The sequence below is a fragment of the Stegostoma tigrinum genome, chromosome 35, assembly GCF_030684315.1.
Source record: "Stegostoma tigrinum isolate sSteTig4 chromosome 35, sSteTig4.hap1, whole genome shotgun sequence".
Lineage (NCBI taxonomy): Eukaryota > Metazoa > Chordata > Chondrichthyes > Orectolobiformes > Stegostomatidae > Stegostoma > Stegostoma tigrinum.
In genome coordinates, this window is record NC_081388.1 from 9,428,554 (window position 1) to 9,441,162 (window position 12,609).

The following is a 12,609-nucleotide window of genomic DNA, read 5'->3' on the forward strand; positions in this document are numbered from 1 at the left end:
AAGGGAGGTTCTGTTCCCTAGGACTCTGGCACTCGGGTCAAGATGAGAAAACATTCATATCACTGAGAGGGAAATGTAGCTAAACCAAACTGGGACCATGAGACCATGTCTTTTGTTGTGGACCAGACAAAGCCCCGTGAAAATCTTCAGAAGATTGTCTAAACCTTAGCTTTTTCTTATTTTAAAGGTAAATGCAAGGTGTCGCATTCCAGATGTGATTCAATTGGTCAAACTGCTGGATTTAAAGCAAAACATACTTTATTAATCCCCCATGTTAAAATACAACAAAACAAAGAAGGAGATAGTGGGAGCTGCAGATGCTGGAGAATCTGAGATAACAAGGTGTAGAGCTGGATGAAGACAGCAGGCCAAGCAGCATCAGAGGAGCAAGGAAGGCTGATGCCAGACGCGAAACATCACCTTTCCTGCTCCTCTGATGCTGCTTGGCTTGCGGTGTTCATCCAGCTCTACACCTTGTTAAAACAAAGAAGGAATTTGAATAATAACTCTATTGGAAAACTTAACAGAATACTAGATACAGTGACTGTTACTAATTAATTGTTCCAATATAGTAACATCCCATAAACACACCCTAGGCAAAAAAAAAATGCAGATTCAGCAAACAAATTATCTCGAATGCAACTCCAGCACCCCAGGTGATAAAATAAAACATCAAGGGAAAATTATGGGAGTGTAGCAGCAGGCAGAGATTTATGGCAGCTTCCTCCCAATCATGCTGACACTTCAGCAACAACTGCTGAAAACTATAAACTAAAAATCCTGCTTATGTGAGAGCTTGACCACACCCATCCAGGCTGCTTCTCTTGTTCCAACTTTAACAAAAAACCTCAAGGCCTCACAAGCAGTTTACTGTAGTCTAGTAGTCTGCTCTGTGTTTCTGTCTTAAAACCTCTCTGCAGCATAGAAAGGACAAAATACACCTCTTAAAGTTACAGTATGCCCACACTTCGTTGAAAGGACTATAGAAAGGAACTCTCACTGATGATTGTGAGGCTTATTAAGTCATGGAGTCATAGAGAGTCATAGAGACATACAACGCAGAAACAGACCCTTTGGTCCAACCAGTCCGTGACAACCAGATATCCTAAATTAATCTAGACCCATTTGCCAGCCTTTGGCCCATAACCCTCTAAACTCTTCCTATACATGCATCCATCCAGATACCTTTTAAATGTTGTAACTGTACCAGCCTCCACCACTTCCTCTGGCAGCTCATTCCATGCACACACCACCCTCTGTGTGAAAAAGTGCCTCTTAGGTCCCTTTTAAATCTTTCCCCTCTCGCCTTAAACCTATGCCCCTCTAGTTTTGGACTCCACTGGCCTGGGAAAAAGACCCGGGCTATTCATCCTATCCAGGCCCCTCAAGATTTTATAAACCCCCATAAGATTACTCTGATGCTTCAGGGAAAACGGCATTTGCAGCCTCACCCTCCAACCCTGGCACATCCTTGTAAATCTTTTCTGAACCCCTCCAAGTTGCACAGTATCTTCCCTATAGCAGGAAGACTGGAACTGAGTACAGAGGTAAGACAAATAAAATGTGCCTAAAGATTATGAAAAAAGGGCGAGAGCAATATCCAATTAAAAACCAAAAGAACTGCGGATGCTGTAAATCAGGAACAAAAACAGAAGTTGCTGGAAAAGCTCAGCAGGTCTGGCAGCATCTGTGAAGGATAAAACAGAGTTAATGTTTCGGGTCTGGTGACCCTTCCCGAGTTCTGAGGGACCCAGTTTGTTAACTCTGTTTGTTCCTTCACAGGTGCTGCCAGACCTGCTGAGCTTTTCCAGCAACTTTGCTTTTGTTCCTGAGAGCAATATCCAGCTCACTAATAGGCCTAAGGTAATCTCAAAACCATAGTTGTCCAAACCCAGGACCTCTACCACACAGAAGAACATTGGCAGTAGGTATACTAGAATACCATCATTTTAAACTTTCTGCTTTAAACCAGACACTTTCTAATCATTGTATCGTTACTCCTTCCAGTGTCGCTGGGACAAAACCTATGAATTCCTTCCCTACTAGCATTTTGTGGGTTGACCCACGGCACATGGACTGCAGCAGTTCAAGAAGGCAGCTCGCCACCACCTTCTCAAGGGATAACTAGGGACGGGCAATAAATTCTGACCCAATCTGCGATATCCATGTTCAGTGAAAGTAATTTATAAAACATTCAGGAATTGGCATCATAACTGATCAAACAGTAACAGAAGCAATTAAAAAAAATTTGGTACATATTTCATAAAAAGTCAAGGCCAAGACCAGAGCACAATTGATTAAATGTTTGCAATTTCCATCCCTGACACCCAAGTGGATGGTGGCGTCACTATTCACTGGGAGAAATGCTTCTCTGTTGGTGGAGAGAAAACACTCAAACCCCCATCGTTCTTTTTTAGCTCGCTTGTGCATTCATCGCCGGCTTTCTGCATTATTTCTTCCTGACTGTGTTTGCCTGGATGTGCCTGGAAGGGATACAGCTCTTTCTAATGGTGGTGAAGGTTTTCAATGCAGGCTGCCTCAGAAAGCGGCACATGCTCCCGTTTGGCTACGGACTGCCACTTCTAGTTGTTGGGATCTCAGTCGCCGTCGGGAGAGAGGGCTACGGAACCAAAAAACAGTACGTATCCCATTCCCAGTGATATGTTGTTACGAGCTCTGGAATGTGCTCATGATTCAAACTTCAAACACCAAAGTAATAAGAGCTCTGTCTGTTTAAATCTGGGAGGTTGCTTGTATGCAAGATGGGTCTAGTTCATAAAACCATAAGAGCAGAAGTTGGCCATTCAGCCCACCAAGTTTGTTTCACTGTTCAATGAGATCATGACTGATCTAATAATCCCAAACACTACTTTGCCCCATGAGATAACAGAGTGCGGAGCTGGATGAACACAGCAGGCCACGGAGCATCAGAGGAGCTAGAAAGTCGACGTTTCAGGTTGAGATCCTTCTTCAGGAATCTTCTTTCTGACGAAGGGTCCCAACTTAAAACACCAGCTTTCCTGCTCCTCTGATGTTGCCTGTCCTGCTGTGTTCATCCAGCTCTGCACTGTATTACCTCTATTAAATGTGCAATCATTTCTGCTGCTATAATTACAAACTCGTGAAAAGAGTAAAGGATTTCTGAATCCCTGACGTGTTTCTCATATATCTCACATTGGCTAAGGGTCAGACTACCATAATGCTAATACCACTGGAGAAATAGTTGGGAAAGACAGGCAAATTGCATTGGATGACATGGGTTCAAATCCTGTTATTGGCACCTCAGTGTCATTTCAATTTTACAAATAATTCTGGAATAGAATGACCATGATAGCTATTGTCGTTAAAAAAAATGCCTAATGTCCTTTAGGGTCTGTCCTACATGTGACTCCAGACCCACCACATTGGGGTTGGCTTCTAACTACCCACCGAAGCAGACTATTCATTCCAAGGGCAATTAGGTTTGTTATTGATGTTGAGGCTTTAATAGAAGAATGGTAATGTCCCTACTTCTAGGGAAGGTGACAGCCAAGTGGTATTATTGATGCATTGTTGCCCTAGAGACCCAGGTAATGTTCTGGGGACTGGGATTTGGATCCTGCCATGGTAGATGGTGGGATTTGAATTCAATAAAAATATCTGGAATTAAGAGTCTAATGATGACAATGATCCTAGCGTCAGAAAAATCCATCTATTGTCCTTTAGGGAAGGAAACTGCCATCCTTACCTGGTCTGGCCTACATGTGACTCCAGACTCACAGCAATGTGGCTGACTCGCAACTGCCCTCTGGGCAATTAGGGATGAGTAGTAAGTCTGGCCAGCGATGCCCTTATCCCATGAATAAAATGTTAGAAAAAGCTTAGAGAGTTAGGGTTCAAGTACCAAGTGCCATTACATATCCAAACAGGGTGATTAAAAATGTATCTTTTTCCTGTCAATGATGACCACATCCCATGGCAGAGTAAAGAGAAGTGGGGGAATTAAGAAAGGCAGTTTGGGTCTAATTGCAGTGTCAGCAGAGTGGAGGAGCGTGGCACAGGACAATTTAGCAGCAGAGATGACAAGACTATGCTAATTCAGTCAGAGACAAAAGTCAGATGAACTCTGTCTTAACTTTTACTTTTTTCATCTGATGTATGACTTCTGTCATTAATGCCCCTGCTGTGGTATGGAGACTTATAAAACTTCTCACTGTATTTTATTTTGCAAAAATAGACGTGATGATAAATTGCTATTCTATCCTCTTCTCGTACATTTCTCTTTTCAAACGCAGAGCAATCTTGCATTTGCTCCAGCTGCAACCTGCACAATCTGACACCAATACTGTGGCCTTCAGTTTAAAGAGACCTCAGCGCTATAGAAACAGACCTACATTTCTACTTCTTACGTGGTCAATCTTCAATCTATACTGCTGCAAGATGTTTCTTACACATAGGTGCATGCCACTGCAATCTAGCGGCCTTAGATATGTTGGAAGAGGGGAGGGCTCCCTCCCACAAGATTTAACTCTTCCTGTGTCACTTGTAAGCTCTTTCAGTCAGGTTCAGAAGTCATACGACATCAGGTCATAGTCCAACAGGTTTATTAAAAATCTCCAGCTTTCAGACACTGCTCCTTCATCAGGACAGGGTGGACCCAGTGCTTGGAATATCCACACTGTTTATTCCAGCTCTGGGGTCAGATTTCAGATCCCAAATCTCAAATGAAGCCCTCCCAATCCATCATTGACTCAATTGCCATGCTCGTAAATCACTCTTACCAGAACAGGAGTAATTTCTTGGGGGCATTGTGGTGCCCGATGAGATGACATGACAGAGCTCAAAAGAAATTATTTTGCCTCCAGAGTCTTCAACATTCCTGCTGCTTTTCTCTTGAAATCTCTTTACTTTATGTGCATCAGAAACTTCAAAAAGTGCCATGAGAATTCCAAACAAAGGTTGTTGACTTGCTCGCTGAGCTGGCTTGTTTTTGTTCAGGCATTGCATCACAATGTTGGGTAGCATCATTGATGTTGTTCTACTCCGCTTGGAATTTATACTGTCCGGTCTGTTATGGTGAGTGTTGTCATTTCTGGTTTTATTCTCTATGGGTTTGTACATGGGGTCCAATTCTATATGTTTGTTGATTGCATTGTGGGCAGAGAGCCAGGCCTCTAGGAATTCCCGTGCGTGTCTATGTTTGGCTTGGGCTACTACAGTTACACGGTCCCAGTTAAACTGATGGCCTTCACTGTCTGCGTGTACCGATATTTGAGAAAGTTCATTATGTTGTTTTGCTACTAGGTGATGTTCATTCTGACGGCTAGTTTCCTTCCTGTCTGTCTGATGTAATGTTTGTGGGAGTTGTTGCATAGTATTTTGTAAACCACATTGGTTCTGCAAGTTGTGGGAATGGGATCTTTAATCCTTGTGAGTGTTTGTCATAATGTGGCTGTGGACCTGTGGGAATTCCTAGAGGCATGGCTCTCCACCCATAATGCAATCAACAAACATATAGAATTGGACCCCATATAAAAAAACCATACAGAATGAAACCGGAAATGACAGTACTTACCATAACGGACCGGACAATATAAATTCCAAGTGGAGTAGAATAACATCGCTTCATCAGTGGCTCCCTGCATAATGTCATGATGAGCAAGTCAACAACCTCCCCCATAACCTGAGCTACAGATCTTTGCTAAAACTTTAAATAATGAACGCAGCAGGGAAATCTATTCCATAGAAGTGTATTTTTAGATCCTAGCAGTCTCAGGTGAATCAATCTTTGATGTTTCTGATAGGGATCAGCTTCTGCCTGTCACCTGCAGTGAGAGGTGCACAAGCCAAGTCTTAAATCTCTCTTTCCTGTCTGCTAACTCACCTCTTACAACAGACAAATCAGATTTACTTTTAGTTTGTTTGCACGTAAAGGGTGGTTGATACAGGAAAACAATGTGATTGGTAGGAATGGGTTTGCCAGAGAAATATTTTTAGACAGACAGTGATGAGAATGCAAACAGCCACTTTGCCGATTTATATTAACACTTTTAGCAAATGTGGGCGTTTCTGCCCAGTCTTTGTTGCCTGTTCCAATTTGCCCCATGAGCTGTCCTTGCTAAGGCCAATTCAGTGGGCAGCTAAGGATCAATCACATTGATTTGGGTCTGGAGTCACATATGGGCTAGACTGGGTAAGGATGGCACTTTCCTTTCCTAAAGGACATGAGAGAACCGGATGGGATTTTCCCATTTTTATCCACTGATAGCCCCATTAGTAGCTATTCATTCTCCTGGCCTGATCATTATCCACTCCTTTGTCTATCCAACTGCTCTTCTCTCTCTTTGGGCTCTATCTCCACCTATCGTATACTTCTTACCTCCTCCATCCCCCAATCTAAATTCTGCATAGTGTCGATAGTAATGCCAACCGTGGAATTACTGAGACTCAGTTTATATTCCACACTTTTAGAGCCATAGAGTCATACAGCACAGTAACAAACCCTTCGGTCTAACCAGTCCATACTCCAAACTAAACCAGTCCCACCTGCCTGCTCCTGGGCCATATCCCTCCAAACTTTTTTTATTCATGTATTTATCCAAGTGTCTTTTAAATGTTGCACCTTTACCCACATCCAACACTTTCATTTATTAATCATATTTGAAACCTACCGACTACCACTGTGGGATTTGAACTGACATCCACAGGGCATAAGGCTCTTGATGACTAATCCTCTAATACTGTCAGTGCACCAATGGGAATAGTTTCAATGCATTTACGAAGAAGCTGAATAAACACATGAGGAGGTAGGAGGTGGAGAGATATGACACTATGGTGAGGAATAGAATCATAGAATCCCTGCAGTGTGCAAGCAGGCCAATCAGCCCATTGAATCTGCACTGACCCTCTGAAGAGCATCCCACTCATACCCAAACCCGCATCTCACACCTCACACCTCGTAACCTGGCATATGCCATAGCTGACCTACCCAGTCTACATATCCCTGGACACTATGAGTAACTTCCCATGGCCAGTCCAGCAAATCCAGCAAATCCAGCTAATTCACACATCTTTGGAACGTGAGAGGAAACTGGAGGAAACCCACACAGACACGGGGAGAATGTGCAAACTCCACACAGACAGTCGCCCGAGGCTGGAATCAAACCCAGGTCTCTGGCGCTGTGAGGCAGCAGTTCTAACCACTGAGCCACCAGGCTGCCCCTGTTTGTAGGCTATTTATAGTGTAAGTCAAACATATTGGGTCCAGAGACCCTTCATCAGTGCCAGAGAAGTCCTAGCAAAGGGTCGGTGGACTCCAAACATGAACTCAGTTTTCTTCTGTCTACAGTTGCGGTCAGACCTGCTGAGTTTCTCCAGCACTCTCTTGTCACCTTTACCTGCCTGTGGCACCTCACTTCATATTTTGTCTTTCAGTTTTAGAAAGCCTACGGCAGTAGTCAGCAAAACCCAAGAAATGGGAGCATGTGTAGGCCATTCAGCCCCTTGAACCTACTTCTGGCATTCAATAACATCATGATTGAATTTGTACATCAACCCCTGACCTGCTGTGAGCCATAGCGATTAAATGTTTATTGACCCCAACCTTGACTGTCCGCAGCTCGCTAGAGGAGAGTTTCAAAGATTCATGACTCTCTAAGTAAAGAAATTTCTGCTCACCTTACTCATAAGTGACTGATCCCTCATTCTGAAAACATAGGGGCAGGTGATCATAAATTGGTAATGAATTGGTTGAGTAGGCCTGAGGCTTGGAGTTGTAGGTTCAAATCCCAGTCAGGTCACTGGTGGGATTTAAATTGAAGAATTAACCTGGAATTGAAAGGCAGTCTCAGTCACAGTGAGCACAAAACAACCATTGATAGTTACTTTAAAACTAAATAAAAACCCAGCAGGTCTGGCAGCATTTGTGAAGAAAAAAAAATCAAAGTTCACGTTTCGGGTCCAGTGACCCTTCCTTGGAACTGCAGACCCTTCTGAGGAAGGGTCACTGGACCCGAAACGTTAACTCTGAATTTTGTTTCTTCTTCGCAGATGCTATCAGACCTGCTGTGCTTTTCCAACAATTCCTGACTTTTGTTTCTGATTCCCAACGTCCGTTGTTCTTTTGGTTTATAAAAGAGATTAGATCCTTACATTTGATTAAAACAAAATCCTGAGGATGCTGGAAATCTGCAACAAGCACAGGGAATGTTGGAGAAACTCAGCAGGTCTGGCAGCATTTGCGGAGAGAGAAACATTTTGAATCCAGTGTGACTCTTCTTCCGAACTGAAAGGTGGGGAAATGTCTTTTTTTAAAAAGTGCTTTAGACAGGGGCACAAATGACAAAGTGGTTGTGAGTAGGAACGAAAAAGAAAAGGAGATGGAAAATGGGTGCAAGTTAAGCGAAAGGGAGCAAACAGCATTCTCTCTCAGAGTAAGTAAGACATAAACAAGGCAAGGTTGTGAAAGAGAGAGGAGACAATGTAAGAAAAACAGACATAATGCAATCAGTGATAACGAAGTGTGGGGCTGATGAACACAGCAGGCCAAGCACAAAAGCCGACGTTTTGGGCCTAGACCCTTCATCAGAAATGCCTGGCAATGCTTGGCCTGCTGTGTTCATCCAGCTCTACACCTTGTTATCTCGGATTCTCCAGCATCTGCAGTTCCCATTGCCTCTGATCATAATGCAGTCAGTGCCTGAAGTTGCAATTCAATGTTAAGATCTAAAGGCTTTAAGGTGTACCCTCTTAGAACGTTAATGTTTCCATTGAATCATGTGATTTCTACCTGGCAATATTCTGTTTGACATCTCCTCAGCGGACAGTGTTCACTATCCTCCCTTTGTCTGTGACCCGCTCTGGTCTTCAATGTCTGTTCCTGTTAACCGTCTGTTTCTTTTCTTTCGCAGTTGCTGGCTCTCTCTGGAAAACCATTTTGTGTGGAGCTTCCTGGGACCAGTCTGTGCGATTATAATGGTGAGAGCCACACGGAAAGTTTAGTGAATGGCTAGGCTTCATTGTCAAGAGAAGTCTGACGTCCAGCTGAGGCAACCAAACACAGAGGCCAAACAAAGAGTCATGAGGCATTTTGGCTGCAAAGAGGCGATCGTAGAATCCCTACAGTGTGGACGCAGGCTATTTGGCCCATTACGTCCATGCTGACCCTCTGAAGAGCTGTCCACCTCGCGACCCTGCCTTTCCCAAGGTTAACCCACCTAGCCTGCACATCCTTGGACACTGTTGGGCAATCTGGTATGGCCAATCCACCTAACACCTAGACGGTGGGAGCAAACCCACGAAGACGTGGGGAGGACATGCAAACTCCACACACAAGAGTGTAATTGAACCCAAGTCCCTGATGATGTGAGGCAGTAGTGCTAACCACTGAGCCATGATCAATGGAACATTCCCAATTAACAGCAAACAGAGTTAGGGAACACAGTTAGCAATTCACTGAAGGGGCAAGGCTGCAATGAGATGCAATTGTAGGTGGATAAGCAAGAGTCATAAATCTTTTATAGCGCAGAATGAGGCCCTTCAGCCCACAGTATTCATGCTGGTCCTCAAGCTGATCAAGCCATGCATGGTATGAGATTTCAAGCGTACGTCAGAAATGCCGTGAGAATTTCTGCCTCTGCCACTAATTTAGGCAGCAAATTTCACACACCTACCACTCATAGACCCCTTCCAAATCTGGCCTTAGGACTGTGTTTCCCTTGTTTGAAATAGATGCAGACTCTTCAGTATTTGGTTTGGAATGGGGTGACCACAGAAGAGAGGTCAACCAATAAAGGCTAGGCTTCACTTGTCCCAGTTCTTTTTGTGTTGATTTGTTAGGGATACCTATCGTGCTCACTCTAGCTATAATCTGGACAATGCATGGTGAAATAATTTAGTTCAAGATTCACATTCCATACAACACTACAGCCCTGCTTTGAAATAGCAAGCTATAGAGCTGGATGAACACTGGAGGTCAAGCAGCATCAGGGGAGCAGGAAAGCTGCTCCTCTGAAGGAGGAAAGCAGGGAGGGTCTGGACCCTTCTTCAGAAATGGAGGAAGGGAAGGGGGTTCTGAAATAAATAGAGAGAGAAGGGGGGAGGCGGATGGAAGATGGATTAAGGAGCAGATATGTGGACAGAAGATGGGCAGGTCAAGGAGGCGGGGATGGAGCCGGTAAAGGTGAGTGTACGTGGGAAGTAGGATGGGGGTTGTCAGTCATGGGAAGATGGACAGGCCAAGGAGGTGGGGATGAGGCTGGTAGGTAGGAGGTGGGGGTGGGAGTTGAGGTGGGAGGAGTGGATAGGTGAGAGAAAAGAGGCAGGGATGACCTGGGCTGGTTCAAGGATGCAGTAGGCGGTGGGGAGATTTTGAAGCTTGTGAAGTCCACATTGATGCCATTGGGCTGCAGGGTTCTGAAGCGAAATATGAGGTGCTGTTCCTGCAATCTTCGGGTGGCATCGTTTTGGCCCTGGAGGAGGCCCAGGATGGACATGTCGTCCAAGGAGTGGGAGGGAGAGTTCAAGTTGTTCGTGACTGGGATGTGCAGTCATTTGTCGCTTGAAGCTGTTTGGAACCACATGTCTCTGAGTACAGAATCCTTACTTCTTGCTTGGACAGCCCTGCGCATATCTTCATTATATCATCAGCTACCACACTGACTGACTGATTCTCAGTAAACCCCTTTACTCCATCCACAGTATTGTAATCTCTTCCACTCCAAACTGTGTTCTTTTTTACTGTTTCTGCTTTCATCCTTTCTCTGTCCAACCCTAACTATTCTTGAACTCAAAGAATGGCTTGTGCCATTTCGGATAGCCAGTTGAAACTCAGCCACTTTGGTGTTATATGTAGGCCAGACCGCATAAGGATGACAGATTACCTTCCCTAAAGATCATTAGTGGGCCAGATTTCTGTTTTCATAAAAATCAATAACGCTTTCTTAGCATCACTGCTCAATAATGGCAGCTCACCACCTTCTCAAGAATGACTAGAGGTGGGTGATAAATGCTGGTCCAGGCAGTGATGCCCGCATTCCACAAGTGAATGAGTTAAAAAATAATGCTGAGATGGGTCCCATACTCAGATGCTCTCGAGAACGACTTTCAACTCTTTAAAAACATCTCCGAGTGGAAGTGTCCATGCTAATAAAACCAAAAACATTCTATGCTGTTGGTATAACACACTCAGAGATAGCAAGAATGCCGATGCTGGAGTCAGAGACAACACAGTGTGGAGCTGGAGGAACACAGCAGGCTACAACAGTTGATGTTTCGGGTCAGGACTCTTCTTCAGAAGAAGGGCCTTCCTAAAGAAGGTTCCCGACAGAAACTGTCAACTTTCCTGCTCCTCTGATGCTGCCTGGCCTGCTGTGTTCCAGCTCCACACTGTGTTACCCATGTTGTTGGTAGTGGTGGTCATCAATAAAATCTCAAAGGAGCCTCTTGTTAAAAAGAGATGTCTGTTGGGTGTTAACCAGACAGTTGGCATGCCTTGGGGAGAGGTGAAGTTGAGACCTTTGTGGTAACTGTAGCCGGTGCAGGAACTCACCTGATGGTTTTAGCATCTCAGGCGAGCTGTCCGGCTAACTGAGCTAACCAGTGTGACCATCTTAGACTGTACCTGATCCACAAAGAATGCTTGAGATGGTACAGAGGGGACTTTACCTCTGTCTTTGGCCTGGGAGAACTTGATGACAGTGCAACAAAAGGCAATCAAATGTTCAAACCCATCAGGTAACTTACCTGGGACAGGACGTCTGTTCTGAACCAGAGTATTAAATGGGAGAAACAAAATCGAGATGTTCCTCATCCACAGCTTAACTGAAACTTTCCACTGTTTGCAGATTAATATGGTATTCTACTGCATAACTCTGTTCAAGTTGGCAAGGAAAATGTCCTCCATTCAGAAAGACGCACCTAAACTGAAGAAATTCAGGTATGTGTGGCATTAGAATACCGGACTTGATAAAAAATCTGTCTCTATAGTGCACCCAGCTACAGCTCCTTGAAAACCGTGTTAGGGAAATGGAGCTGGAGCTGGATGAACTACGGATCATTCGGGAGGCAGAGGGGGTAATTGAGAGGAGTTATCGGGAGTTGGTCACTCCTAAGGCTCAGGACGAGGATAGATGGGTTACAGTTAGGGGGAGGAAAGGGGACAGACAGACAGTGCAGAGATCCCCTGTGGGCATTCCCCTCAGCAATAAGTATACCGTTTTGGATACTGCTGGGGGGGTTGACCTACCAGAGGAAAGCCATAGTAGTCAGTTCTCTGGCACTGAGCCTGACACTGTGGCAAAGAAGGGAAGGGGGCAGAATAGAAAAGTACTCGTGGTAGGGGACTCGATAGTTAGGGGAATCGACAGGAGATTTTGTGGGCAAGATCGGGATTCCCGGAAGGTATGTTGCCTCCCTGGTGCCAGGGTCCGGGACGTCTCCGATCGGGTGTATAAAGTTCTGAAAGGGGAGGGTGAACAGCCAGAAATCGTGTTACATATTGGCACAAATGATATAGCCCGAAATAGGTTTGAGGATATAAAAAGTGATTTCAGGGAGTTAGGATGGAAGCTGCAGAGCAGGACGAACAGAGTAGTGTTCTCTGGTTTACTACCGGTGCCACGAGATAGCGAG

The 12,609-nt window shown here is 44.6% G+C and overlaps 1 protein-coding gene across 2 annotated transcripts in view; it reads left to right on the forward strand.

Moving 5' to 3' along the window:
• LOC125447391 (adhesion G protein-coupled receptor E2-like) overlaps positions 1-12,609 on the forward strand; it is a 94,148-nt gene that overhangs the window by 63,168 nt on the left and 18,371 nt on the right. For both annotated transcript variants that reach the window (XM_059640042.1, XM_059640041.1), the window contains 3 exons: positions 2,418-2,638; positions 8,889-8,955; positions 11,823-11,914. In XM_059640042.1, the coding sequence (XP_059496025.1) occupies positions 2,418-2,638; positions 8,889-8,955; positions 11,823-11,914 (380 nt within the window). The remainder of the gene's footprint in view (positions 1-2,417; positions 2,639-8,888; positions 8,956-11,822; positions 11,915-12,609) is intronic.